The sequence below is a fragment of the Falco cherrug genome, chromosome 7, assembly GCF_023634085.1.
Source record: "Falco cherrug isolate bFalChe1 chromosome 7, bFalChe1.pri, whole genome shotgun sequence".
In the NCBI taxonomy this organism is placed as follows: domain Eukaryota; kingdom Metazoa; phylum Chordata; class Aves; order Falconiformes; family Falconidae; genus Falco; species Falco cherrug.
In genome coordinates, this window is record NC_073703.1 from 2,187,921 (window position 1) to 2,215,346 (window position 27,426).

Sequence of the window (27,426 nt, forward strand, 5' to 3'; positions counted from 1 at the left end):
GCAGTGTCAGGCTCTAGCGCAACAGCGGACAAATAAACAGCTGCACACGAATAGCACACATGAATAGTTGCACTTTTATTTCAGGGCATCCCCCAGTAGTGGCAGGAATTAGTCATTACAAACATTAGGTCACAAATGGAGTATCAAGCAGTGACAGTGCAGTGATCGTCACATGTTAGTGACCAGAGCAGCACTCGTGGGCAGTTCCTAAGATGGTGGTTAAGGTTGGGGGTAGAGACTATATCAAACACAGCTAAAAAAAGTGTTCCATTCTTTGAACTAACTGGTGATGTGAGGAAAGGGGGAGAAGAAGGGACCCAGACCCTTCTCACACCTGCACATAAGATGCATTTCACATGGGTGAGGCCAGTGCTTCCACAAGTCAGCCTGCCAAATGCCCAAATCCACTCTCACCCCCAGAAAGCAAGCACACCGTGAAGTTCAACTGTGTCCAACACAGCCCAGAGCTGCCTGATGTGCCCTGAACACCGCACAAGTAGGGACTGGGAATCCCTTTCCTTCCCTGAGGGTTTGTACCCTTGTGTTGTGCAATACTGCTCACTGTATTAATTTTTTTTGCTTAAACGTGGGGAACCCTATTGCTGCATGGCTGGCAACGCACCGGCGTCTTGGTGCTTCCTGGATTTGTCCAGCAGCAAATAGAGATGTGATTCCAGCCGCCATCCCTGCAAAAACATCTTCACCTGGTTCAGTGCCCTCCAGCCAGTGGCACAGCAGCAGAGCGGCAGACAAGGACCCTGTGATGAAGACTTGAATATTTCTACACACCGTGCTCAGTGCATACAGTCTACAGTTTAATGGTCAAACCCAGAAGGGGCAAGAAAAGCTGCAGCCTGGTTCAAGAAAAGCAGGAATAGAAACAGCAAGTTCTCTTACCGAATGTCTTGAGCAAAGGAAGTGAAAGTAAGGGGACTAAAGCTACTGCTACTACAGCAACAACCAAGCAAAGTCATCCACCTTTTTAACCCAGCTGCTGCTTCTCTGCCTGGCTAAAGATTAGATGAAACTGAAACAGCCAAAGAAACAAGGCAGGCAGAGGGAAGCCTAGCATCTGCATGTTAAATATCCAACCACAGTGCTATTCCTTCCCAGTGCAGCTGAGTCAGAACCACAGCTTGTTAAATGCCACTCAAGTTCTAGCTGAAACATGGGTCACCTGAGGAATAGGTGCTCCAGCTTTGCCTTTTCTGCCGGAGAGGAACTGCTCGAGGGCAGAGCTACACCCATCACAGCACCGACAAGCCCTCGAGCCCTTCTGTGTGAGTGCCAAGGCCACTCAGAGTAAGCCGGCAGACACAGTTCAGCCAATCCAACCCTCAGCTGTGACAGAAGCTCAGGGGAACCTGGGGTCCAGACACCGACAGGGGCAGAGCCCTTCATCCTGCTGAGGTAGATACGGCACAGTGCAGGTGGTCTGGCAGGGGAAGAGACCCCAGCGGGCTGTGGGGGTGAGCCCCAGCACCCCCCAGCCTCCTGTCCTTACAGGCTGGGTTTTCCCCCATCACTCCATGCTTCCAGATGACATCAATTACTCCACTGCTTCTTTTCAACTGGGAAAGTCTCTTCCCTCAATACACCTGGCCTTTGTTCTAAGCAGATGAAAGGGAAAGACAAGCGCCTGACCTGTAAATCCTCACTACTCAGAGCACGAGCGGGTCAGTAGGTTTGCTAAGTGGGACTCACCTGCTTAGCAGAGCCCAGCAACAGAGCAGCTGCAACAGCAGGTGACCATTTTTAGATATCCCTGTGCTTCAGCCTCACAAAAGATCCAGCTCTCCTGGAGAAAAGGCACTGTTTCAAGCTCTAAAGCTCTCCCAGATGCCAGGAACAGGGTCTGTGCAGGGTACCAGAAGAGCAGCAGAGCTTCAAGTACCACCCACACTCTTGGCACGGGGAGCAAGGAGGGAGCTGAGCGCCACTTTGCAAGAACAGGGACCCTGCCTTGCCTCTGCCCAGTTCCTCAGAGGGAACAGCTCGCCCTTACAGCACCTCCTGCATCACTCTAGGTTCAGCACTTCCCTGGCTCAGCAGGCACAAAGCCTTCTCTGAAGCAGCACAGAGCCAGCATGATGGACTCCCAAAGCCAGCTGAGCTGAGGGTTTCTCAGCTTGTCCCTGCACCAGGGTCAACAAAATGAACACGGGAGAAGATAACCCAATGCCTCCTGGCAGCACGTGGGAAGCAAGTGCTGCACAAGAGCAGTTAGCAGAGCAACCCAGGGCAGATCCTCTACAGTAATTCAACAAAACCCGCCTGCCGTTCCCCTCCAGAAGGGCAGCAGCTCTCACCACACCATCCCCTACAGGCAAACAGGACCCTGTGAGCTGAGGACCCAAGGCCCTCCTCAAGCTGGTTCCCAGCACACAGACACACACACAAGCCCACCCTATACGCAGGCTTTGAGTCCAAAGGGAATGAACGGATCCGTGACCTACTTCCCAAACCACATTGAGTGTAGAAGGGATACTGGAAGCACTGGGGGAAATATCACCTGCACCATACACCATGCAACAAACTGAAGAGTGACACTGCTCTGCTTCACTATCCTTTCCCCAATTCAGCCACTCACTGTGCCAGAAAGAAGGCGGGAAAAAAAGAAAACCAAAAAAACAACCCCCCAAAACCCCCACACAACTATCCTGGAAAAGTTCTTTTCCAAAACACACCTCATTCCCGTATCCTGGGTTTCACCCACTAAGCAAACAAAAACCCAACAAAGTATATAAGCAAGTAAGGCCTAGCTGAGGACATCAGTGTTCCCAGAGCATGTGAAACCTGAGAGCTTCTGCTCTTGACACAAGCTTTCCAAAGAGGGAACGCTCTCCTTGAGGAGCTGGAGGGTCCACGAGGGAGAGCAAGCTACAACTGCCTTCAGAAACATAAAACAGGGGAGGGGAGTCAAAAAGAACAATGGAATGAAACCACGTCCTCCCTTCTGCTATGACTGCAACAGAAGGTATTTCTACACAATCAAGGGGTGCTGTTCCCACCAGGATGCCCTCGCTGGGTCTATCCACCCAGAAGGACAGAAACACATCTCAAATCTCCAAACCACCCATCACTTGTACCACCTCCACGTACACCCCCTCATTAAAGAGCCTCCCGGCTGGGGCTGGGCAGCAGCAGCCGCCTTCACTGGGGACAGACACCATCATCCTGCATGTTCCTTCATACAATGGCACAAGAGAATGAAAACAGCTTTGCAGGAACATTCACTTCCTCCTCTTTTTGTTTCTTTTTATGATTATTCTTTTTTTTTTTTAAACACACAATGTTTCTTCTGGAAGGAAAATTCTCCAGAACTTCACATCCTTAAGGCGTCACGAGTTTACTAGTCAGGATCCACTGGACAGCTTAATTTGACAGACCTCCTCCTTCTCTCTTCTCTCCCTTCAGAGCCATGGCTGGATGGGCTCTAAGTGGAGTGCAAGGGGATGACGAATTTGCAGCCGAAAGGCGAGTGGTAGTTTATTCCCACTTCTTGAAAGACCTTCTGGGGAATGCCAATGTCACAGAGGTACACGCGCCCTGCCCTCTCGCCCAAGGGCAGGGGCAGGCCCAAGGCCAGCGACCACTTGGCATCGATGCCCTGCTCCATTTCATTTATCGGAGGGTCTATGCTGAGGACGGGTGCCCGGTTCTGGTTGGCCCAGTCCACAACTGCTTTGTACCAAGGCTGATCCCTCAAAAAGGCATTTTCATGACAATCCAGGCAGTTGATCACTAGGTCAACAGGGGTATCTGGGAGATCTGAAAGAAACACAAACACCGCTGAGTGCTGAGGATCAACCTGAAACCACAAACTGAGGCTCAGTGCCTTCCCCCCCTGCACCGCCAGCAGATTTTTCATTTTTGCCTCCAGCACCCACAGTCTCGCTGCATGGTAAGACAGCCTGGTCTTACCTGTTATTGCTGTCATTCTGCAAAAAAGACACTGACACCAATATTTAAAAGCTCTTTAGCACCCTGGAGAACATTCACAGACTCTCAGGTACAAAAATCTCCTCAAGTGGTCAGCACGTGAGCAGCCCTGGATGCTGCTGCTGAGCTGGCTCACCAGTCCAGGCAGCCCAGGGAAGCAGCACTGCTCTCTCTCCGTTATAAAAGGACCATTTTATATTCCACAAGCTGAAAAGAAAGCTATTTTTCTGGAGCACACCAACCAGCTCTGCTATGGAAAGGCAGCTTGAGCTGCACTGCTGCCTGCCCCACTGAGCTCCACCAGTCTCAGTGCACTCACCTGCTCTGTACCACATCCACTGCATTCCTTTTACCCGACAGACCACAAAGTCCTTGGTGCAAAATCGCTTATAATCTTTACTAAGAGGCAAGTAGCTCAGCCAGCACAACACAGCCCCCCACGCCGCCAAAGCGGAAAACATTGTACAGTGCCCTAATTCCCAGGTTTGTTTCTCCCAAGAAGTTTAAATGGACCAGGTTTAAAACGAACACTGGTGAAATGACAAACAGAAGCCAGCTCTCTCACAGAAGATGGAGCATTGGTTTATCCTAGGACATACTAAGAGATGTGAATGTTGACAACTGCTGGGCCTAGTTCAGCAAAGCTGCCTGCTTGATTTGAAGCAGCAGCAGGATGCTCATTTGCTTGCAGTTTCGATGTGCTCGAACAAGGAAGGCCCTTATGCTAAGACAGCGGCTGGCCTGACTCAGATCCACGCAGCAGCTCTTCCATATTTGTTCAAACAGGAAACATCTGCACCAGCACAACCGCTCCAGTGTTGAACCTCTCAAGTGGCTGCTGCCCTGCCAGCCTCCAGGCAGCCACCTGCCGGTGGCAGTGCCACTAGATGGTGCCACCGGGCCAGGCAGGCAGCGGGGAGCCGAGCCGCGCAGGTCTCTGCCAGGTGCGGGGCAGCCCAGAGCAGACCTGCTCCCCAGCCGCTTACCTTTGACGCTGGACACCTGCTGGCCTTGCGTCTTGCCGAAAAGGTTCAACTCGTTGGTGATGGATTCCAGCATCTTGACAAAGTTGGGAAGGAAAAGGATGACGTGGACGTCGTGGTTGGAGAGGTGCCGCCCACAGCTGATCCCCTGGGCCCCCTTCACGTGGGGGCCGCACAGCAGGGCTACCGTAGGCCGTTGATGCACGTTCTTCGGATTCAGCCTGAAACACAGACAAAAGGGGACTGTTAATAAACCCCAGGATCTCCTACCTTCTTCCTGCAAGACAAAAAATTAAAAAAAATAATCACTACAATGTAAATTAGCAGGTGTTTTGCAAATCTTCCGTTGCCTCTGAAGAAGGAACCCACACCCTTTTGTAGTGCTGATGCCAGAGAGCTGCTCTGCCTGCACATTCCCTTCCAGACTTCCTTGCACCCACAGCAGAGAGCACAAGGTCCCGGTCTTTCCTAGCTCAGCATGAAACCAACTCATACTTTCAAAGCAGGGGTATTTGCACTGCTCGTGTAGCAAGCAATTTCACTTTTAGGAGGTTTTTTTCTTTGTCCCTCTGATTTTAGAAGAAAGCTGTCCTATATAACCTTAAAAATATGGGCTGACTTCTCTCGTCAGCAGAACCACAGTTAAAAAAATGAAGAAAAATAATTTCTACTCCCTAAGCCTCAACAACTGCAAAATAAAGCTGATCTATTTAAATGGCCTGCAAGCCACCAAGGGTGGCTTACACTAGGATTTTCAGTTGATAAAGTCAGTGCTGCTCTCAATCAAATGGTCAGGTCCCTGGTAAAGCACTACCAAACACACATATGGAGAGTTAACGCTTACCTTCCATTTCCGGAGCAAATAATTTGGAGCAGCTATTAACAACATAAAAATACACATGCAATTGTCTGCCCACATCAACAGCTATGGTAAGGCACATCGCTATGCAGGCACAGAGCAGACCTTTCAAAGGAGTCAGAACATATATTCACGTGCCAAGCAGTAAGTGCACTCCAAACCTGCTAGCAAACTGGGCCCTCCGAAAGGGCAGGATATTCTCAGTTTTGGTGCAGATGCCTGAAAGCTAAGTTAGCACTGTGAAAAGCTAAGCAGCACTTTGTTTTCATGAGCTGGCTTTTGGTTTTATTGATATAACTAATTTGTACCATGTAAAAACAGCAAAGGAAAGGAAGGTTTCCTTATTTGCAAAAAGGACTAGCTTGCTACATATTCCGCAATGGTTCAATCTGCCTTGGGCTACACCTGCATAAAGCTCAGTTCCCTGAAAAAACTCCCACTAAGCAAGAGAGAAAAATCTCAGGTCTGCCTGTTCTGTCTTTAACTCAAGGGATACTTCTGCTTCTGGGACACAGGAGCCAAAGAGAAGCCCTCAGTAAGTCACCCACCCAAGACGGTATGTTCAGCCAGCCCTTTTCTAGAGAGAGGAAAAGAACAGTAAGAACATGGAAACCTACTGTAAGTCTCTCTCCTACTTCAGGAGCTTGAGCCTCACACTTCACCATTTGGAAACAGGCTGATGCAGGAGCTACGACACAGGTCTGCATGGCATTAGGATGAGGGTTTTTTTCTTTCAGAGGCAAGGAAGGCAGAGTGGTGACAGCTGCCTCCAGCTGCAGGACCACTGAGGGACTAGAGCAAGCAGCAGCAGGCACTGACTCAAAGGTAACCTCTCCGGCTCTTCTCCCTCAGCTCCACTTAATGGAGCAAGACAAGATGAGCCCTGCTTAGAGGGGGCAAACCCGCAGCAGAGCAAAAGGGAACTGCTTTACCTGTTGGGCCCCCCAAGGAGACTCAGGGCCATCTGACTTGCGCACACTCCTGTCATCTCCAGCCTCCGCTCCAGAGTCAGCCCATGCTTCTCAGCAACTGAGAGCAGCTTTTTGTGAAGCTCGTAAGATACACTTGGAACAACCAGCCCGGAGTCTAGGGTTCAAAGAGAGGGGAGGGAGGAAGACAGAAATGGGTATTATCAGAGATTTTTCCAGAATGCTGCAGACTAGTAAGGTTTTATGTAACAGCACTTAGAAATAATGACAGTGAAAAGGCTTATTAGCTGCTACCAAGGGTCTGCTTAACCCAGTAATCCAGGTCCCTTCCGAGACCATCAAATGAATCCAAACTAGCGCATCAGAGTCAGCTTACTCTGGGCGAAGCAGAGACAGCTAAACACAACTGCTGGTCTTGGAATAATATGTTTCCACAAAAATTCAGCAGGCACCTGGCAATTCTAGCAATGCATGGACTGAAAAGGCCTTTTTGACTTAAAGGTCACCAGTGCTTTAACCCACACTCAAGCACATCTAAATGTTCCTAATCACTGTGAATGTCAGAAGAGCAGCTGTGAACCAGATTTCCCACCAAAACAGCTTGGATGCATTATGCTTCCTGACATCGGTAGTGACCAGCTCCAAACTTCCAGCCCTTAACCCACATATCACAGCAAAACAAGACATCCCACATTTACTAGGGAGACGTCCGCACCACCTGAGCTGTTGTCATGCCAGAAGGGCTGGCTTCAGATACAAAAGCTGAATCATGACACACTGAAGCAGCAGGCAAATGATGCAGCTGAGAGAATAAAGCCTGCAGAAAAATACTTCTCAGACATTTTTGACAGCCTGGTCTGTGAGCCAGGAAATGCTCCAGCATGTGGATGAAGGGAAAACAAACAAGAGAGGTTTTGTTAAGCACTGAGAACAGCGCCTGCAGTAGGCAGCGGTACAATCCTTCCCACTCACTTCTACAGTGAACTTGCCTGGCATCTGCAGGTAAGAGAAACACAAACCTGAACAACTCTTCTGGCTGATTTTTTTATACTTTACTTCTTCCAGGAGGCCAAGCTGACACTGACTTCACAGAAATAAATCCTGCAATAACATCTGTAAACTCTCCTGGAAACAGATACAGAGGATTCCTTGCTGCCAAAAGGTGGATCAGTTTGAGGAAAGCCACAGCAATTTTTCCGTGGTGTGCTGAATAGTGGAGGGCAAGGAAACTGAAAATAGTTACTCATGGTGTACAGAGAGAGAAGCACAAAATGTAAGTGACAGGTGAGAAAACTGCTGCAGCAGCCAGCCAGATATCCCTGAATACCTTCAGCCACAGAAATCAGCTTCTTCATTCTAACTTTTCTCCAAAATAATTCTGATATCCAACCCCTTTTGCTCTGTGTTTAAGGATTTGCAGCACTGTAGAATCAGAAACACGCTATTCTTCCCTAGAAACATCCTCCTGCAAGGCCTGGATGTCCTTAACTGTCTCCCAGCTAAGGAGCAGTGCAGCTTAATTCCCTCCCCATATGGGACAGCCACATAGCTGGAGCACAGCTGCCACCAAGAAAAGCTCTCAGCTCCTGCTGTTCACATCACTCACAAGCACTGCTCTGAGCTAAACAAGCAATCCCAGCAGAGTCCAGCCGGGCAAGGGTTCTGTGAATTTACTGTTAGTTCCTACTCTGGGACAGGCAGATGAGGTGCACAGGAATCGGGCACAATGGGACAAAAAGGTCCAGGACTCAGACCGATGCCTGCTAGAGCTCAGGCATGATGCCAAATGTCAGGCCAAAGCGTGAACTTGGTCCTTCCATCAGCACACACTGCTTCTGCAGTGTTCAACGGCCAGCAGCCCTGACTCACCCTTGCACTCCCATCAGCCGCTCTGCCTCTGAACTCGGGGCAATGGCAGCCACCCAGGTGCTCATCACAGCCCAGCAGGGCTCGGACCGCCTGCACTAATGGGGAAGAGTCGTGGGAACAAGACATGCTCCAGGGAGAATGCTCTGCAGTGATATGAGCTCAAAGAGGAACAGCCACAGCATATACATCCGCTCAGAGAAGAAACCAGTTACTTGTGGGCTCAGGCTCTTTTGTAGCCAGAACAAACGTGTGAAGAACCAGTTGTAACAAGCAAGTATCACATTCAATGAGAAAAGAAGCATACATTTTAATTGTGAGGAATTATTTGTACTGCCCTATTTCCCCAGGGTGCCCCAGTCACAAACCACTAAGTCAAGCTACGGCACAAATGGCAGGTTTTGTACATCTCGAGGTTTTCAGAGTCAAATCGGAGGTACTCCTGCAAGGTAACAGCAAAATGTTGTGGAGCAGATCCTGCTGAATCCTCCTGGCCTTCATTTCTGAACACACCAGCTAGTGCTTTGCAGATAAAGAGGGCCCAAACGTGTTCAAACACTTGACCTTGCATGCTAACTGCTGATTAAGCTACTTCTGCTAATAGTCTTTCATTACATGCAGCACACATGCAAGCATGTTATCAAAGTCATTTCAGACTCCTGATAGCAGCCTCTGAACATTTGGAGTCATAAGCCACTAATAATCCTAAGCCGTCGCACTAGTCACGCACCTGCCCTGTGTTCACACACCCTCTTAGCCTCCAGAGTCACGCAAGGCTCGGCTCTGCCTTTCCCATTCACACTTCTGCTACTTCATCAGGTCTTGTTTTTCAAGCTTGAGGGAGGACTTGGAATGAATGACCTGAGGTCAGGATCTCTCCAAATGGTTTCATGGGATGCATCCTCTGCTAACCTGAAACTGGGGGTCCCAAACTGTACTTTTGCTCCTTCTAATTTGCAGGACCACAAATTCCCCGCTTCGATTATGCACAAACTCTCCAGCTGGAAGGGTGAGTTGATCTACATTCTGTACCTACCCGATTTTAGCAGGACTATTGCCAAGGCCGCCTCTGTACCCATTTACATCTTTCCCTCAATCATTTTCCCCAGACCACGAGCTTTAGTAAACCTGCATTGACCATCAGCTCGATGCAACTCAGTGCCCAGTGGGTTAAAGCAAAGGGGGTAACTGGGAGGCAGGAGGCATGAGATGAACTTGCATTTAGCATGACAGTGCTACACTTTGTCCTAATTGCTCCCTCTCAGAAGCAGGCTTAAATGCCAAGAGAACTTCCCTTCTTCGCACTCACGCAAGGTCCAACCAGTCAGACTGGCTTATCAAAACCAGGCCGAGGGGAGTTAAATAAACTCTGGCAGAAAGCAATCAAGGAGGTGATGTGTAAACCCACAAACAATAACACTACTGCAACAAAACTGAACTCCTGCCAACTTTAATTATGTTTGGGTTGGACAGAGCATCTTTATTGTCTGGTAATGAAGGTAATAAAATAAATTAGCTCAGGCCTTTTAATATTAAATAAATGTATTTTACAGCTGCCTGGAAAAAAAAAAGGCAGATATAGACTAGACACTTTTGTGACATGCAGAGTAGTGCTGAAGCCTGATTAAACACGAAGTATTCTCCATTTATGAGGCACACTCTATACCGGGCACTACCACTGCGAACAAGTTCTCTCCTCAAGTTTTGCTATGCAACGTTACACACATACTGGTTGGATTAAAACACCCTATGCCAGCAGAAGGACTGAGCTAACTCTCCAGAATTTAAGAGGTTTTCCCCAAATAAGCCCAGCGCAACATTGCTGTCAGAATTCCAAAGGCCTGCCATGCTTGCTGTAGCAAAAAAAAAAAGAAAAAAAAGAAAAAAGAGAGTTGTTGCTGGAGTAACTCAACGTGTAAGCCCCATCTTTTGTCTATTTCAGCAGCTCTCTAGCTGCTAAAATAAATACAGGCAAGCTGCAGGAATGGATGAGATGGAACTAGACTTAGGATCTCCTGGAAGCTGTATGTAATGCTGTTAGTTCTTTCCTTTAGCAATAAATAACTCTAGGTTCCAGAGCCACACAGCTTATGGTATAAGATGCGGCTATGTGAAGCAGGTATAACTCTTGCCCAGTTTAGGAAGATGAGGCATTACTTGCAGTCTTTTTCTGGTTGTAAAGCTGGAGCCACCTGCCTGCCAACTCAGCAAAACAGTTACTTGCCCCACAACCATGAATGATTTTCTCCATAACCTTAAGGGCTAGATAATTAAAAATAATGATGACTAAAAAAAGTAAGACAAATTCTTTGAGTTCTGGCTGACCTTCCAATGTCAGCCTCTCCCAGCATTAGTGCACAATTCACCCCAGCTGAGCAAAAAACTGCCTGAGGGACAAAGAGATTTTGCCCCATGACCGCTTTGTTTTCTCCTGCCATTGGACAAAATGAACTTAATTTGCACTCTACTCAAAGATCCCAGAAACGCTTCACACATTCAATATACAGAATCGCTGTAAGGCAGTCATTCATAAACTGAAGAGCTAAAAGCTACAGAGAGCAGAAAAGTCAGTCAAGGACATGGAACACACACACACAAAAAAAAGAGATATACTGTCAGCATCATCCTCACAGAACAGACTCAGCCTTAGTTTTGTAGTCTGACCCTGGCACATAAGCTCTACCTGCTGCACTAATTTACTTCTAAGCGCATATTTTCTTTCATTATCTCCTTACCATAGGGAAAAAAGGTTTCTTGAAGGACAGGCTTGAAGTCTGGTTAGGAGGAGAACAGAGAAATACGGACAGTCAGATTTTTTTGAGCACAGTCCTGCTTTCACTTGACAAGTTCTACAGCAGCCAAGTTCGGAAAAAACCCCCACCACTTACTTTCCAGAAGAGACACTGAGACAGAAACAGCATATTTTCCACACTAACAGCATTAATTAGAAGAGAACCTGCTTCGGACAAAGCCTTACTAGTACATGAGGGAAAGAAATACATACCTTACCTATGTGGCATACAGCTCTCTACCCATTCCCAGTGTGCTCACAAAGACCCTGTCTGGCCAGACACCACTGCTCAAAAAGCCAGGCTTTGGGTACAAGCCCACCGCACACATCTGCACCCCCCTACACTGCAAGGGAAACCAGAAAGGCGAGGTGGTGTGGCATATGAGAATTTCAGTCCCATTTGATGCCCACAGTCCAGGTGAGGGAGGTTTTAATCCAGTATAATCATCACGAACTGGAACCCATGGTATGCATGTGGTACATGCTACCAGTGACTAAACAGAGTTGAGGAAAGGAGAGATGAACTGCAAAAAGGAACCACCTGTACAGCCTGCTATGCTTCAGGTTGTATTATACAGTTACTGACGACAAGCAGAGATACTCCATCCTGCTGCAAACTCCTCTGAGCTCCAACATACCTGCAGAACGCTGGCTTTGCACTTACTGCTACAAGACCTGATCCCAAAACAAGGTGCTGTTCAAACACAGATCATTTCAATGCTGATAGCCAACAGAGGAACCGAGACAGAGCTATGCCAACACACATGAAATTCTCTAGCTGGACAGCTCAAAGCAGAAAAAAAGACAGCTCACACAAGGATCAGCCCTTCCAGGGAGGGAGATTTTTGTTAAACAGTTGCACTCCTCCTTTCAAGCATCATGTAATGCTAAATAAAGAGACCGATCAATAGCAGCCAGCCCTAAAGAGTAAAGACTAATTATATATTTGGAAGTGATTTGTATGTGAAGCCCCAGGAACAGGCTCAGCTCAGTCATGCTCAAAGACCTGGTAAGCTCTATTAGCTTCAGGTTTTCATTTTTGTTTGGAACAGATCCCATCTTCATTCCCTGCTTACTTCTAAAACACATGCTAGTGTACCTACGTGACAGCCGGGCTCCATAAAATTAGCTCTCAGAAAAGCATCCTGGTAGACTGAAGTGTTTATCAAGCTTTGCTTACATCCTACACAAATCAACTTATTTTAGTCAGTAATAAAAACAGACTGGAAGCCCTGCAGATTAGTCTTTTAGAGAACTGGCATCAGCAGTTTGCTGGTTTTACTGCTGCACATCCTGGCTATTTCCTAGATCCACAGAAACATGGCATAAAAGAGCATGCAAGGATTCACAGGCTTCTTCCACAGGTAGAAGAGCTGGATATTAGCTCACTGTCAATCACCAGCATCACTTTTTTTGTGCTATTATAGCAGACAGAATAATCACTGTATCAGCCAGAGTTCTTTTAAGACAATCAAGATTGGACTAGAGTAAAAAATTACAAAGTACTTATTTCTCCTGTAACTAGGAAGTGCTTTTTGCAAGTAGAGCTCCCCTTTGAAGTCCAGGGAAAAGTCTGTAGGGAGAATTCAGAAGCGGAAAGAAAATTTCTGCCACAGATATAGCCAAAATCATGGATTTGGGGCTACTGGCACTCTCATCTCATTTCAGCGGTTGCTGCTCTTTGAGCCACTAAGAGGCAGGCTGCCTACAGTTTTGCATCCTCCTTCCAGCTGCTGAACAAAGAAATCAGGATTTATTCCGCCCCCCCCCCCCCCCCCCCCCCGCCCCAAGTGACAGCCCATCATTACTCCAAACACACCGAATATCTTTCTGTCCCTTGGAGGGCTGACTCACTACAGAAAACGCTAGACTGCATGCCAGAAACAGCAGGCAAGTTACAACTGTTTACAAAAGCTTTTGCTAGATAGCCATTAGCATTTCCTAAGTAAAAGTAAACTTCCTCAGAGGACACAAAGGAAGTTACCCTCTGTGGGAAAAATATAGAGAGAAATACAGCACTGGGACACTTTTATCATCATTCACAGGACTGTGAACATGCCTGGCTCAGCACAGGCGACAGGGAACTGTAGTTGTCAATACCCTGCCCGTTGTGTGACATGACAGCTTTTCTTCCAAACAAATCCAGAATTCCATAGGGGAAACTAATCATCCAACAGTAGCTAATGAGGCTAGCAAGACCCTGCAACTACAGAGGGAAGTCGTTCACCACCCTCCCTGCACAGGCTTGCCAAGAACAAAACAAGAAAACAGCAGCCCTTTCACTGTGCTGCTCCCTTCAGCACACTGCAAAGAAAGAGCCAAGAGTTTCCATAGTGAAAGACGATGGGAGTTTAGCAAACATGATTTCATTTTCACCCCCTGAATTTACTTACTGATGCTTGCTGCTTATTGCATGTCAGAATCCTCCTCCCAGGAACTGTACTGCTAGAACACCGTATTAGCCATACTTCTCAAGCTGGCAGCTAACAGTAGGTTAGCTTTTGTTTCAGACTAGACATACATAGAGGCCCCGTCTCCTCTAAACAAGCCAGCTGGAAGATGAATTGACAAGTAGTAAACTTAAAAAATAAAAATAGTAAATCACATACAAAAATGAAGAAGCGCTTATTCACACAGCACACAGGCATCTGGTGGAGCTTCTTGCTACAGGACACTCTGGAGATATTGAAAGCTTGCACAGATATAAAAAGCAGTAAGTTAAATTAAGCAGAAGGAAAAAAAACCTTCATCAAAAGCTATTAATATTGAACTAACACTTCTGCTTCAGGAAGTCTTAAAATCATGAAAGACAAAGCACTCAGGAGAAAGTCTCACTGCACGTTTACTCTGTTTTTTTCACTTTTCCTTATAAGTATCCTTGAAAACACAATACTGAGCTGGACAAGCTCTGATACGACCCAGTATGTTTTTACCTCATTCAAGAGCAGAACAGATCCACAGGAAGATGGATGATATGAATGGAAAAAATTATTTTTTTTTTAAATAAAAAGCAGCAAATCATTACAAGTGAATCAGCTTTCTCCTCTAGTGTTTCACCACCCAAACGGAGTTTCTGGGCAGAGAAAGAATGACAGATCAAGGACCTGATCACACTTCTGCTCAGTGACCAGCCCACCCAGATACCAGCTATTTAGTGTCTCTCCACAAAAAGATCTGAAATTTTATTTCATCCTGATGTAGAAAAGAAGTGTTCCTGGAATGCCAAAGCTCCTTCACTCCTACATTTTTCAAGTGCTAAAAAGCATGCAAACAGAAGGCAGGACACCACAACTAGACTAAAATTACAGGAATTGGCACCTAAATGTAGCATAAAGCACATATGCTGTACTTGATAGCATGTATATATACAGAAATAAAAAGATTCCTTGTAGTAAAATCTATTCACACACATAAGCAGCTCCTGTTGAAAGCACCATTATCTGGTGCTTGGCCAAAAAAATATACTACTGAACATAAAATGAGAACAATTCTACCCTTCCCCAGAGCCATGGATTAGGAGCTGAATAGTTATTCTCTGCACTGTGATGTTAGGAGTGCTGCCTCCCTGCAGCCAGGCAGCTCACTGATCCATCCCGCTGCCTTCACCTCCCCCCAAGAGTCTATGCAGTGGCAGCAAGGACCAGAAATCAGACTTGCAAGAGAACATCTGTGCAGCAGCGGGCACCAGTGAGCTAAACTAGTTTCCCCTGATGATACACTTCATGAATACTTCAACTCATGCATCTGCCGTGAAGTTTTTCTTTCCTTTTACAGTTAAGATGAAGGTAAAGCAAAGGACAGAAAGACACAGCTTGCTCTCAGCACACTCTCAATCTTTCACACAGCAGCAGTGGGCAGTAAGTTGCAGGGAGACCCACATAAAATGCCTTTTGTACAATGAATGTTAGGAATTAGGGCTGGGAAGAGCCAGAACTGTTTAAACATCATTGGTGTAAAAAGAAAATTCTGCAAAACCATGCAGAAATATGTAACTACCAGCCAAGGAATATCAGGAGCACATGACATCTACTTTTTATCAAGAAAGCACAATGACATGCTACCATGTACCAGAATCCTGAGACCATCCCTCCCTCTCAAGAGCCAGCCATCAAGTCCATGCAGGTTCATCATGCTACTGAAATCAAAGGATTCAAATGGCTCCTATTCAGTTTACATTCTTGTTATCCAACTATCGGCTTTGTTCCCTACTGCAAAAACACTTACCTTGTTGCCCTATCTGAATATATTTTATCTCTGATATATTGCAAAAAAAGGTTATATGTAGATACAAGGCACAAATCCAACTTTATGTAAATGAACACCCTTGCTTGTACCACATTAAGCTGATAAGACACCCCTTGGGGAAAACAATCCAACACATATGCCCCAGAAAAGTGGCAGAGTTTGCATCCTTATCAGTAAGGGACATGGCATACCCGTACAGAACTCTTTGCTAGCATTCTGGGGTACGACAATCCTTCTGTAGACTATGGGCTCCGATTCCAAGATGTTCTCATCGTGCCGATAGCGAGCTGGTTTCTCATTTGGGGTCCCCCGGGAACGAGTGCCACTCCTCCTCTCGTAAGTTTCAATCTCTTCAAACACAGCTGCCTTGTCAAAAAGGGCCAGGTTCCCTTCAAAATCAAAATCTGTGTCTGGGATTTCGTCAATGTCATCCCCAAAGCATTCATCATCTTTGCTCTTCATCTGCCCGTTTTTCAAGCCACTCTTCTTTGGAGTCACTTGGTTTGGATGACGGCTGCTGGATGACCCTAAACCAAAATAAAAGCAAGTTGAAAGTGTGTCGTAAATGGAAAAAGCCACATTTGCTCATACAGTTTCTCAGCAAATTTTGTGAGAGAGAGGAGCTCGTGCTTGCAGTCCACCAACTCAAAGGATACACGCTTCCCAAAGAAGCTACAGCCCTCACCTTTGGCATTACTCATGCTAAGATAAGCTAACAGAAAAGAGAACAAAAGCATCAGGAGAGAGACTTTCAGGGACTTTCCATCTCAGCAAGGTTAGAAAAACAAGCTTGACCACAGTAGCAAAAGAAGTGCATCTCCACTTTTTTTTAATTCAACATGGTGTCAACATTAGTGATAAGATAATAAGCTAGACATGATCTAGGACAGTTTTTCTCCTATACTGAGCTCATGTTCACTCAGGCATGTGGCCCAAGACTTTCTCTGGAATTTCCCTAAATTTCAGAAACTAATGTAGGTGTTTAATTCCATAACAGGCTGACCACCTATTAATGATCATTAAAGGAGAACTTAAAACCCTGAATATAAAGCATTTCTTTCTCCTTGCACTTGCTACCATTAAGTACACATTTCTGTAGTGATATAAAGTCCACTTCCTTATTCCTAGTTCATTATTCTACTTAATTCATCACCTTGCATGTTTAAGTACACTTCTTTCCAGTCACAAGAAATTGTGAAAGCCTGATTTCTCTGGAGTAAGACAGATGAAAGTTTCCTCATTGTCAGCTTACAGCTGGAGCCCAAGGACTGATACAAACCCACGTGCAATTATAAGGCCAATATATCCCTTTACTTGCTTATTTGTTATGCTATCATTCAGGTCACCCCTACAAACTCGGGTCCAGACAATACTAATCTGTTTGCTATACCTATTGTTAAATATGCAATTAGTAGAAAATATTTCAGGCTAACTTCAGCAATTACAGGTATCACATACAGTGTCCAACAGATGGAGTAAGAGTTACTATGCCAAAACTGCTTCCTCTACTAAAGTATTTCTTATAGTTTAAGACAATCACTTTTCTGAGTAATTTCTACGAATGAATTTATTGACAGAAGCCATTTGATAACACAGAAACAAATCATCACCAATTTACTAGGATGATGTGTGTTCTTTATATACCCCCTCCATAAATAAAAAAGCAGCATTTCTTTGTCTTTATACATTATTTCCCATCAGTAAGAGAAGACAGGAAGAATTTCAAGTCATCTAAGGATACTTAGACAATACCCCAAAAAGATCTGCAATAGGCACAACCTTCATGGCATCCCACAAAGTTACTTGTCACCTTTGTAAGTGCAGACAAGTCTAGCTTGACCTTGACAAACCCCTCCTCCTTCCCCCTGCCTGGAAAGGCTTATCTGTAACCTTGGGTTAGACCGGTGGAGCAGTCGCAAGCTGCCAAACAAACCTGAGCTCTGGTTTCCCACATTTCCCAAGCGTGAAATCCTCCACTCCATCACCAGGAACAGCACTTCCCTAGAAAGCGAAGGGCCTTCCTCCTGTCAATTGTTTCTACAGGAGCGTTCATTCATCTCAGGGTCAGGACAGGAACTGCTACACTCAAAACCAACGTGCCGGTTTTGGCCAAGTTAACAAACAGAACTCATCTCTCTATAGTAAAGTTATTCAGTAGCTCAATTACACAATTTAAATTGCTGCCATTAACTCCAGAACACCCTTATGACCACCTGAAGCCTTTACAGAAAGCACTACAAAAACAGACTGGAGCAGAGCATGCATCCCTGGAAGATACAGATGGGCTTGCCTGTGGCTCTCAGACACTTACCATGGACTTTGTGAGCTCTGAAAAATTTGTTATACAGCGTGATACTAAGTTCAATAACACCATATCTAACTTATGCCATGCTGAAAGATGGCTTGCTAAGGATATATACCTGGTTTTATTCTCAACTAGGAATATGCTGTCTCAGTAAGGATCTTACTCCATTTATTTTTCCCCGTATTTTAGACAGCATGTTGCTTGTTTGTTCTAGAGAACTGTTTAAGTGACTAGCCCGAAAGCTTTCCCAGCCCCACAGCAAGAAAGGTCTGTAAAAAGCTCAGCGGCTCCTTCTCTGGAGCCTGTCTCAAGTACTTGAGCAAAGCAAAACAGAACCAAACACCCTAAACACTCCCTCTCAAAAAACTTCTTCAGCTTTAGTCTCCAACCATGCCATAGTCCAGCAACAACCAAAGCACACACAGGAAGTCAGTGTCCAGTTATTTCACACCTTGAAAAGCCAGAGATAAGACCCGAAATCTTCAAAGCTTTGCAAAGTCATCACTCCCCATTAAAAAAAAAAAACAACAACCACCAACCACACACCAAACAAAACCAAAACAACCCAAAAAAGCCCCACAATGACAACTCTCCTGGTGCAAGTCCTTTATGGTTCTGGGGTTTTGGTTTGTTTTAAATACGGCAAGAGTTTGAGTGCTCAACTTATACCAGTTTAAAAAGTTTTGCTCAAGCATCCCTAGCAAGCACTGAAGAGACTGGAAGAATCAATTTTTCCCAGCTTTATCACCTGGCCTAATGAAAGATGTTAGCTCTTCCCCTTCTTCTCCAACACCATTATAGCTATAGCACTGCTATGTGAAATAAAAGATCTTAAAGGGCATCCAAGAGATTCATGAGTATAACCTGAAAGGAGGCTGTGGCGAGGTGGGTGTCAGTCTCTTCTCCCAAGTAACAAGCGATAGGACAAGCAAAAACGGTCTCAAGTTGTGCCAGGGGGCTTTTAGACTGGATATTAGGAAAAATTTCTTCCTGAAAGGGTTGTCAAGCCCTGAACAGGCTGCCCAGGGAAGCAGTTAAATCACCATTCCTGGAGGTATTTAAAAGACATATGTAGACATGGCCCTTAGGGACACGGTTTAGTGGTGGACTTGGCAGTGCTGCGTTAACCATTGGACTTGATGATCTTAAAGGTCTTTTCCAACCTAAATGATTCTATGATTCTACAAAGTTATGACAGCTAACAGCATAAGTCTCTTGCAGCAACACAGCTACCCTGCCTTCTAACCTCACTGCATCATGAAAATCCCTGACTACAGCACAAAGCCAGTTACTTCTTCAAAACAGCAGTATCAGTACAACAGCCAGCATGAAATACTTATTCTGCACATACTGGAGCAACTGAAACTAGCAGCACAGCATTGTGTGGTCAGCGCTGCCACACTTTGACAATACTATTTATAATAATTTTAAATTACTATTAACTACAGGCAGTTCATTTTCAGACAGTGATTTTCAAGCTGCTGGAGACATCAAGGAGTTTTTACATAAAAACAACTGGGTGAGTGCAATACACCTTTTGCCAAGAAGCCACTGAAGGACAGATAGTAGAGTTCAAGAGTTGCTGGTGACAAAACATGATTTAGGACAGAGGAAAGGGTAAGGCTTTCTGGCGAGCAGAATTCCAGTATGCAAGCTGTGACCACTCATTTACATGCATAGTTTTGAGAGAAAGGAAAAGCTTTTTACTAACGCACAACTTTCTCTTCTGTGAAGGATCCCCAAACAAAAGCTGACAAAAACCACTCCGAAGTTGTGTACAGCTTGGTATGGAGCTTGCAACTGCCATTACTGACAAGGGAACCGCATCCAACACTGCTGCTACCAGCCGCACAAGACCAACCAGACCCAGCCAACACAATGGGCTGAGTTCTCCCAACGCTCGCAAACTCCAGGTCAAAGCAAGTCAAGAGACTCTGAATTCAGATGAATAAGCTGGAGCCTACACTGAACACAATGGCAAAACAAGCATGCTTCTTGTGTCAATGTCAAGTGTTATGACAACTCAGTCTGTTCCTGTTACCCAACAAGAGTTTTTACACTCATTGCCAGATTCTTCTGCAAACAACTCCACGCTACCCTCAGCTGACCTGAAAAGCAAAATGTGGAGATAGATCCACCGCCATGCAGTGGATCCAGGGGACAGAAGCAGCTGATGTGAGCAGTATGTTAATGCAGCTTTTCATTCTGTCAGCATTTGAAAAGCTGCAAGAACAATGGCTGGAAAGCTCCCCAGGCTCCCCTGCAGACACAATGAATGGGAGCCAAGACCGCACCTCATCAAAACAAGACATATCGGCATTGTGGTGGGCAGCTCTCTAATCCATACCAATGGATGCCAACTCCAAAATACTGCTGACCCACACAACTGGCTGTCTTTTCACGGACTGTGTTACAACCTCGGAATAGAAGTTGCTCAGAACACAGCACAGGCCTCCAACGAACTCCAAGCGGTTACGTGGTGCTCCTCTTAAAGCATCTCCACCTGGACAGGCAAGACGACTGGCAGCTAATTTCATTCAGGGAAAAGAGAAAAGCCTAAAAAGAGGGCAAGGGGATGGCAGGGAAAACTCAGGCAGAAGAATCTGAGATAAGGCTAACAGGAGAAGTGTCCATTGCCTTCCAGGGCACTAGCGTGACACACCAGACCAAGCCGTTGCCTGAAAGCTGCTACTCACAGCTGCGCTTGCCTCCATGGCCTAATCCAAGCAGCTACAGAAAGCCAGTCCTTCCAGTCCAGCTCCTTCGGATCGCAGCTTCCAGCGCCTCTGCCCTGTGTGTGTATGCATGAAGCTTATTAAGGAGAACAGCACATGGCTCCCCATCAAGCTGGCAGCTTGACGCTGCACAGAAAAGCGCCTCCCTCAAAAGATAAACAATACTTCCCAGGCTTTTTTTGTTCCTTAGGAAAAAAAAACTTTCATGTATAGCACACAAGCAAATGTAAAGTCCCTAGTGAGCTGGCCGCCTTCCTGCAAGATCCCTGTGGGAGCTTTTGCTGCCAGCCCTGGCATGAACAAGCCTGGTGCCAGCACGGCACAGAAGCCATTGTTGTGAAACCTGCGTTGAAATTTGTTGTTTATTGATTCTTGTCACACAAGTACTTTGAAGAGGGAACTTTGTCCCTGACTTAGCACGCTAAAGGGCATCAAGAGGTCAACTTTCAGCTGTAATAAACCCTGTATGTCTTAAGTTCTAGATGACATCTCAGCCCACTCTTCCCGGATGCCTGTACTCAGCACCTCCATAGAGCCAGGACCTCCTCCATCCCCCTGCCAAGATTCAAGCATCATTTGCCCTACTCTCCAAATACACACATTTTGGAGGGTAAGAGTTTACTTCTCTACCTCACTTGTTCTAAAACGAATCCAAGCTAACAATAATCTACAGCTAGCACCTTGCTCAACTTCTTTCAAAATCCGTAAAAGAAAATCTGACCTCCTGTTGTGCTCATGTAAAACCAACGCAGGCTATTTATGGACCCAAGTGGTCTGAAGCACTCACTGCTCACCCCAGACCTACCAGACACTGACAAAACAGCGGTGAGGTAACCCTCCTACACACTCCATTCAACCAGAATAAAACAAAGCAGAAGTTATTTTAGACATATAGGTAGCTGACATTGAAGTTTGAAAAAGTTTTCCTAAGAACAACCAAAGTAACATACTTAAACAACTAACTGGAATTTAGGAAGAGCTGGGGAATCAAAAAAACAAAGTTAAACCTAAAGGAGTCACAGCTCTCTTCCTACAACAAGTACTACACAGTATTTAAGCCTGGGTAGAAGTAAAACACTCAAAGACAGACAGGCTTGAAGATGGTCACCAGGCACGCCAAGGAGTGCACACCTCCCCCTCCACATTGTTCTAGCCTTTCTCCTCCCCTCAACCCTATTTGGCAATCATTTAAAGAAGTGAATATGAAAAGAGTTGCAACCCTTTCAGAAAATAATGCAGCTGTTGGTGGGGGAGGAAGACTTCCAGAGGTCCAGGCATTTCTCCACAAAAATACACCCTTTGATCTCCCCGTTTAACTGGCCTTGCCCACCTTGGTTTTGTTTCTTTTCTAAACACAAAAGAAAGGGGAAAAAATGAAGTCATGGAAATCCTCTGGATACGTACTGATGCTTCAACAATTAAGTCATGGAAATATTCTGGATATATATACTGACATTTCAATAATTGCATGATGAAGATCTGGAAAGGAGCATAGCCCAGGGGACTTTAAGAAGAGAAGAACATATTCAGTTTTGGCACAGCATGAGAGCTGGCTGAAGATTTTATGAACAGAAATAAAAATAACGGATGCTTGACTTTGAGATGCGCTGATTGTATCTTTACATCATCCCCATTACAGCCCGTTAATTTGTATTTTTAACAACACAGCAAATAACATTTGTAATTAACTTGCAGGGTGATGTTGTAATAGGTTATGGTTATACAGGCTTTAAATAGAAAAGCTTTATAATATTGCAATTTGTTTCCAGTTCCTTTTAGAGGAAAGACGGAGGCTGGCACTTGGGCAATTTTCAAATAGGAAAGACGGGAGGAATGAGGAAATCGCTGTAACTGGCATTATTCAGCTCTACAGTTTCTAACATCTGATGCTGGTGAAGCAGAATAACACACAGGGTGGGACAGGGAACATCTCCACTAATTAAACCTGAATATTCACCTTAACAAAAAAATTGTTAAAGAACTATTTGCTTTTTAGGTAAACAGGCGTCACCCACACTTCTCAGAAATGCTGCAGTAAAGAAAACACCAGTACGTTGCTCTTCACACGCTCAAGATTGTGGATGAGATTGCATCACCATCTAAGCATAACAGATCTGAAGATAAGTGCCAGACATTTGGAAGATCTGTACTTATAATACTTTGAAGCACAGCTTGTGAAGTCTTTCTCCTCACTGTTTAACTTCCTCTTCTCCAGACCTTCAGGTGGCAACACAAGCATAAAAGCAAACAGAGGAAAGTTTGCAGCACTGTTTGAAACGTTCTTGCCAAAAGAGGGAAGATGTTGCAGCAGTAACTCAGGTAGGCAAAAAGGAAAGCTGCAGGATAACACCCATACTCACAGGAATTGTGTCTACGACGGAAGCCTTTGGATTGTGTCAGTGTTTCCACGTGTCGATCCATGTAGCTCTTGGAGCACTGTTGCTGTGGAGAGATGATAATATCCTGATTCTTCCCGTCTGTTCTCCTTGGGATATTCTGCGGGGCACTGCTGGAGATGGGCTTCTTTAACACTTTCCCGGTGCCGTTCTGACTGGGACCCACTTGGCATCCAACCCCAGGGATGCCCATTTCTGTCTGCTGCAGATCCCCACACTGTCTGCTGTCCCCTGGCCCTGGGATCTCCAGAATTTTCAGCTCCGTAATGTCACCTGCCCTAAAAACAGGAAAAGAAAAGCAGACATTCAGGAACTTAGCATTCCAGGTACCTCTGCAAAACATAACCCCTATAAAAAAATCTGCAACAATGTACAGTGTTTTTTTTCCAATGCCATTATCAATAGAAACAAGAAAAAATAAAGTATTTTAATTCTTAAGCATAGAGAATATTTCCACAGACATCAAAATATTACATGGAAATGGCAGTAATCTTCAAAACAACAATGATTATTTCTATACTGCACCTGGATTTTATTTGAAAGGTTGTTCCCAGCTGAAACGGGAATCAGTCAAGCAGAAAATGGAATCAACTGGCACAGATCTTTGCAGAAATCTGCAGTAATTTAACAGTTTCTAGACAATATAATTAATCTCAGCCCTGAGGCTACTATTACTTTTAATCTGTTTCTACAGAAAGCTACCCTTAGATTAGTGCAACTCATGCTCAGATAAGGATGGCACTTCCCACTTCCTCAGAAAAAGGATACGGAAACTAATGTAGCACAAGCCAAAATGAAACACAAAAGTCATCATTTGCAGTGATTGCAAGAAAAAAAAAAATCATCAAAAATTAATGTCTTCTATTTTAAACTTTGTCCAACTGGGATACAAAAGTAGCCAGAGCTTGCTACAGACGTTCACACTTCTGGAAGAATATGGTTATTGTCTCTCCCCACTGTCTCTCTTTAAAATCCAAGGGGAAAAAAAAAATAGACTTCAGGGAATCAATCTTATTAAAAAATCAGTGACTCAGTCTTAACTATCACAATATGCCAGGTAACAGGAAAATTTCCAGTGAAGAGTGACTCTTTATTTATTCTTTTTAAGCACAGTGTTACCAGGAGCTGGTGGGAAAGAACTCCTGAGAGCTACAACTCCCTCCTGTCTACACAGAGGAAAGAACGTAGCAGGAGGCAGAGGGGATGGAGCTGGATTTAGTCACTGCATTTAATTGTATGAGGGCAATAATTTTAAGTGATCTACCACTCTGCCTTCTCTTCTGTCATACTTTAATTAGATATAGTATGCATGCTGAGAGCAAAGCTTTAAGAGAGTATGCCATCCTTCTCAGCTGCCCAGAAACCTAACAACAGCGTGTATACACAAAATACATATACAGATACACAAACCTATATATATATATACACACATACACACACACAGTCTCACCCACAAATAACCTCCAAGTGTGAGCTACACCATTTCTAACACTAGGATCACAGAGCCAGAAAATAACCTCCTGCGCACAAACTAACAGAAACATGAGAGGCACTTCTCATCCAAAGATGCTCAGTGGCAGCAGGGAGATTTAAGGCAAAAAACTAATGTCTGGGGAAAAAGAAAACAAAACCAAACATCCAGACCATCACAGACCCTGCCTGAAAAAAGGGAGGGGGGGAAAGGATGACACTAACCTGAAGGTGACTTCTGGCACGAGGCACTTGACCCCATTATGGAAGGGCCGCGTCAGGGAAATGGTCTGGCTGACCTGATCCACAGCAGACACTCGTCCTTGGTAGACTCCCAAGCTTTCTCCACAATTAATTGACACAATGCTCCCGAGCCAGTCCGTAGCCATATTTCTGGCACACAATTGCTGTGAAGAGACACAGGCCTGGCTGTAACAAGATGCAGAAAGTGACAACCTGAATCAGCACCAACTGCATCCCCCAGCCCAGAAACCTGGCTCCCACCCAGGCTCCAGCTTTGTCAGCTTCTCTCTTCTTTGTGGGTGGAAATAACATCCATACAGACACTGGCAATCACAGCGAGCGTGTAAATCCCTGGATGGGGCTTCGCCTATACAGTTGTTTGTAATGCAGATCACTGTTTGTATCATTAAAGGAATAATTTTCTAACTGAATTCAAGACCAACAGCTTCCAACAGCAACATTTAGTCCTGTCTGCGGGCATGCTCCCTATAATTTCAAACAGAAATTTTTTTTCACTTCCCTTTTTAAAATTTTGACATCTGAACACTGGGGCAGGACAGCTTTTGTGAATACTCAGCAGTGAGAAGATTGATCTCTGCACTTACAAATGAGAACCAACACCTTTAATGGAACAGACAGATACAGAGGGGAGGGAAAAAAACCCCAACACTGGAGTCCAGGACAAAAGCCTTCATGCTCTCCAAAGCCAGGAGTATTAATATTACTGCCACAATTAGATAAATGAAAAAAGAAAGTTGCACTCCTTTCTAGTGCCAAGTCCTACCAGAATACAGGGGGAAAAACACACTTTATTTAGTTAAGATGCTCAGTCCCACGTAATTCCCTCAGTTTTGATGCTTGACTGAACTTGTATCAACACACTTTGAAGCAGCTAAGCACATCTTTTGATCTGAGATTTCTTCCTCCAGACAAAGAACACAGGAAGATGACAGGCTCACTAGCATCACGGTAGCGTGGAGGAGCTGACAAGCTCATAAATGAAAATTACTACCGTATACATTTGCCTTTCATTCTGTAATTGACAGTAACAGGGAGAACGCTTAATATTTACTCTACAGAACACAAAGACAGAAAGCACAGGAGATAACCCAGGAAGATTAACATCAGTATATAAACCACATTTCTGTGAGAGTCATTTTAATTGTCTTCAAGCCCTTCCTGTCCCAAGCTTCTTGGAAAAAGATGCAAGGGAAAAAAACCTGGAAATAACTAGGATGTATACATGCTGCCAGAAAAAAAACCTCCTCACTTCCCTCAGCTTTCAGGGGACTGAAAACAGGACACTTCAAAGTTAAGTGAACGCTAGATTTGGTGACCAACCCATAAATTTGTCAGAACCATCCTCCTCTCTTTCCTGTTTCTGTGTATTTATATTAACCCATTATAACAATGTCTGGATTACAAAATGACAGCTGATAAAAAGCACTTTCAAAACACAGATAACACATCCCCAAGTATCTCCAGTAAAACTAAAATTTCACTCCCTTTCCTGTTTTTTGTATCTCTTTTTGAAAACAAGGGAATGAGTTCAGTATGTCCTACCATCTTTAGAAGGATTCTTTACAAAAAATAAGTCTCCTTTACCAAGTAAAAAAAAACCCAAAAAGTCTAGGTTTGCATACAAACATAAACCAAACCAAGGGAAACTCCTCATCTCAAAGGAGATTCTACCACTTTGTGTGCAAATCATTTAGAAGAGAGAATGAAATACCCATGCAGTGAACAATTTACTTCATCACATGTGAGAAACATGAGCACATTTGTTTGTTTACATACAAGTGGAAAGTCAAACCTCCTGTCTAATATTGGGTTATATTCCAGGGTTTTTTCGCACAACTGATATCTTGTATTCCCCCACACGTCTTATTTCAAGTGGGTATTTTTGAAACACCTGACATTCTTGCAAGTTTCAAAAGAAAGTAAAATCAGAGCGTACTCAAACATGCATGCAGCACTTTAATAGTTTGTAAGCAACAACTTAGCATGTGGTGAGTCAATAGCTTTGCACAACGGACACTGCTGGTTGAGAATAATGCCACTGTGCACGTTGTCTCCAGCTGCTAGATGAGTTAGCACCGAGGAAAGCAGCCACAGGGCCCACCCGCTCCGTCCGGGGGGGACCAGCTGGCGTGGGATACACGCTCCCAGCGGGGCTCGGCTCCGCCGGCTGGGCCCAGGCCGGCCCCCGCCGCAGAACACAGGCCCCCAGAAGTAAACACAGGCCCGCTCTGCGCGGAGCCCAGCTAGAGGCCTCGGTGCCCCGGGCGGGCAGGCGCTCGGCCCAGCCTCCACAGGCCCTGCCCTGCCCTCCCCAGCCGCTCCCCGGCCGCAGCCTCCCCACGGCGGCCCCAGGCAGGCCAGGGAGGGCCCGGCGCCACGGCCGCGCCTCACGGGAGGGCCGAGCGAGGCCCAGCCCCCTACCCGGGGCCCCGGCTCTTCCCGGCCCGCTCCCGCCGGACCCCTCGGGACGAGGGGACGGGGAGGGGGAGCGCCCCCGCCTCACCTGCCCCCGCCGCTCGCTCCCCGCCTCACCCGCCGCCTCTCCGCCGCAGCGACGCTCGGCGCTACCGTCACTTCCTGCCCCGCGCCCCGCCCGGGAGCGGCGCTCCAGCCACCGCCGGGCGACCATAGAGAGGCGCGG

At 45.6% G+C, this 27,426-nt stretch overlaps 1 protein-coding gene across 2 annotated transcripts; it reads right to left on the bottom strand.

The window, feature by feature from the left end:
• Nucleotides 1-56: 56 nt before the first annotated feature.
• On the bottom strand, nucleotides 57-27,377 carry EDC3 (enhancer of mRNA decapping 3). 2 transcript variants are annotated; one of them, XM_055715353.1, is made up of 7 exons: nucleotides 27,289-27,377; nucleotides 24,747-24,928; nucleotides 23,016-23,329; nucleotides 15,807-16,142; nucleotides 6,717-6,870; nucleotides 4,929-5,146; nucleotides 57-3,771 (listed from the first exon to the last, which is right to left on the bottom strand). In XM_055715353.1, the coding sequence occupies exons 2-7, from the start codon at nucleotides 24,908-24,910 to the stop codon at nucleotides 3,437-3,439; spliced, it is 1,521 nt and encodes a 506-aa protein (XP_055571328.1). In that variant the 5' UTR covers nucleotides 24,911-24,928; nucleotides 27,289-27,377; the 3' UTR covers nucleotides 57-3,436. The 2 variants fall into 2 exon arrangements, with proteins under 2 accessions (XP_055571328.1, XP_055571327.1); XM_055715352.1 differs by having other exon boundaries at nucleotides 27,318-27,363.
• Between the last annotated feature and the right edge of the window lie 49 nt (nucleotides 27,378-27,426).

Excerpts from the sequence above, each read along its gene's own strand:
- EDC3 (XM_055715353.1), bottom strand. The coding sequence starts at position 24,910 with ATGGCTACGGACTGGCTCGGGAGCATTGTGTCAATTAATTGTGGAGAA. Across the intron at positions 16,143-23,015 it reads CCGTCGTAGACACAATTCCT|GGTCATCCAGCAGCCGTCAT; the intron begins GTGAGTATGGGT and ends ATTTTGGTTTAG. Across the intron at positions 5,147-6,716 it reads CTCCTTGGGGGGCCCAACAG|GCTGAATCCGAAGAACGTGC; the intron begins GTAAAGCAGTTC and ends TCTGTGTTTCAG.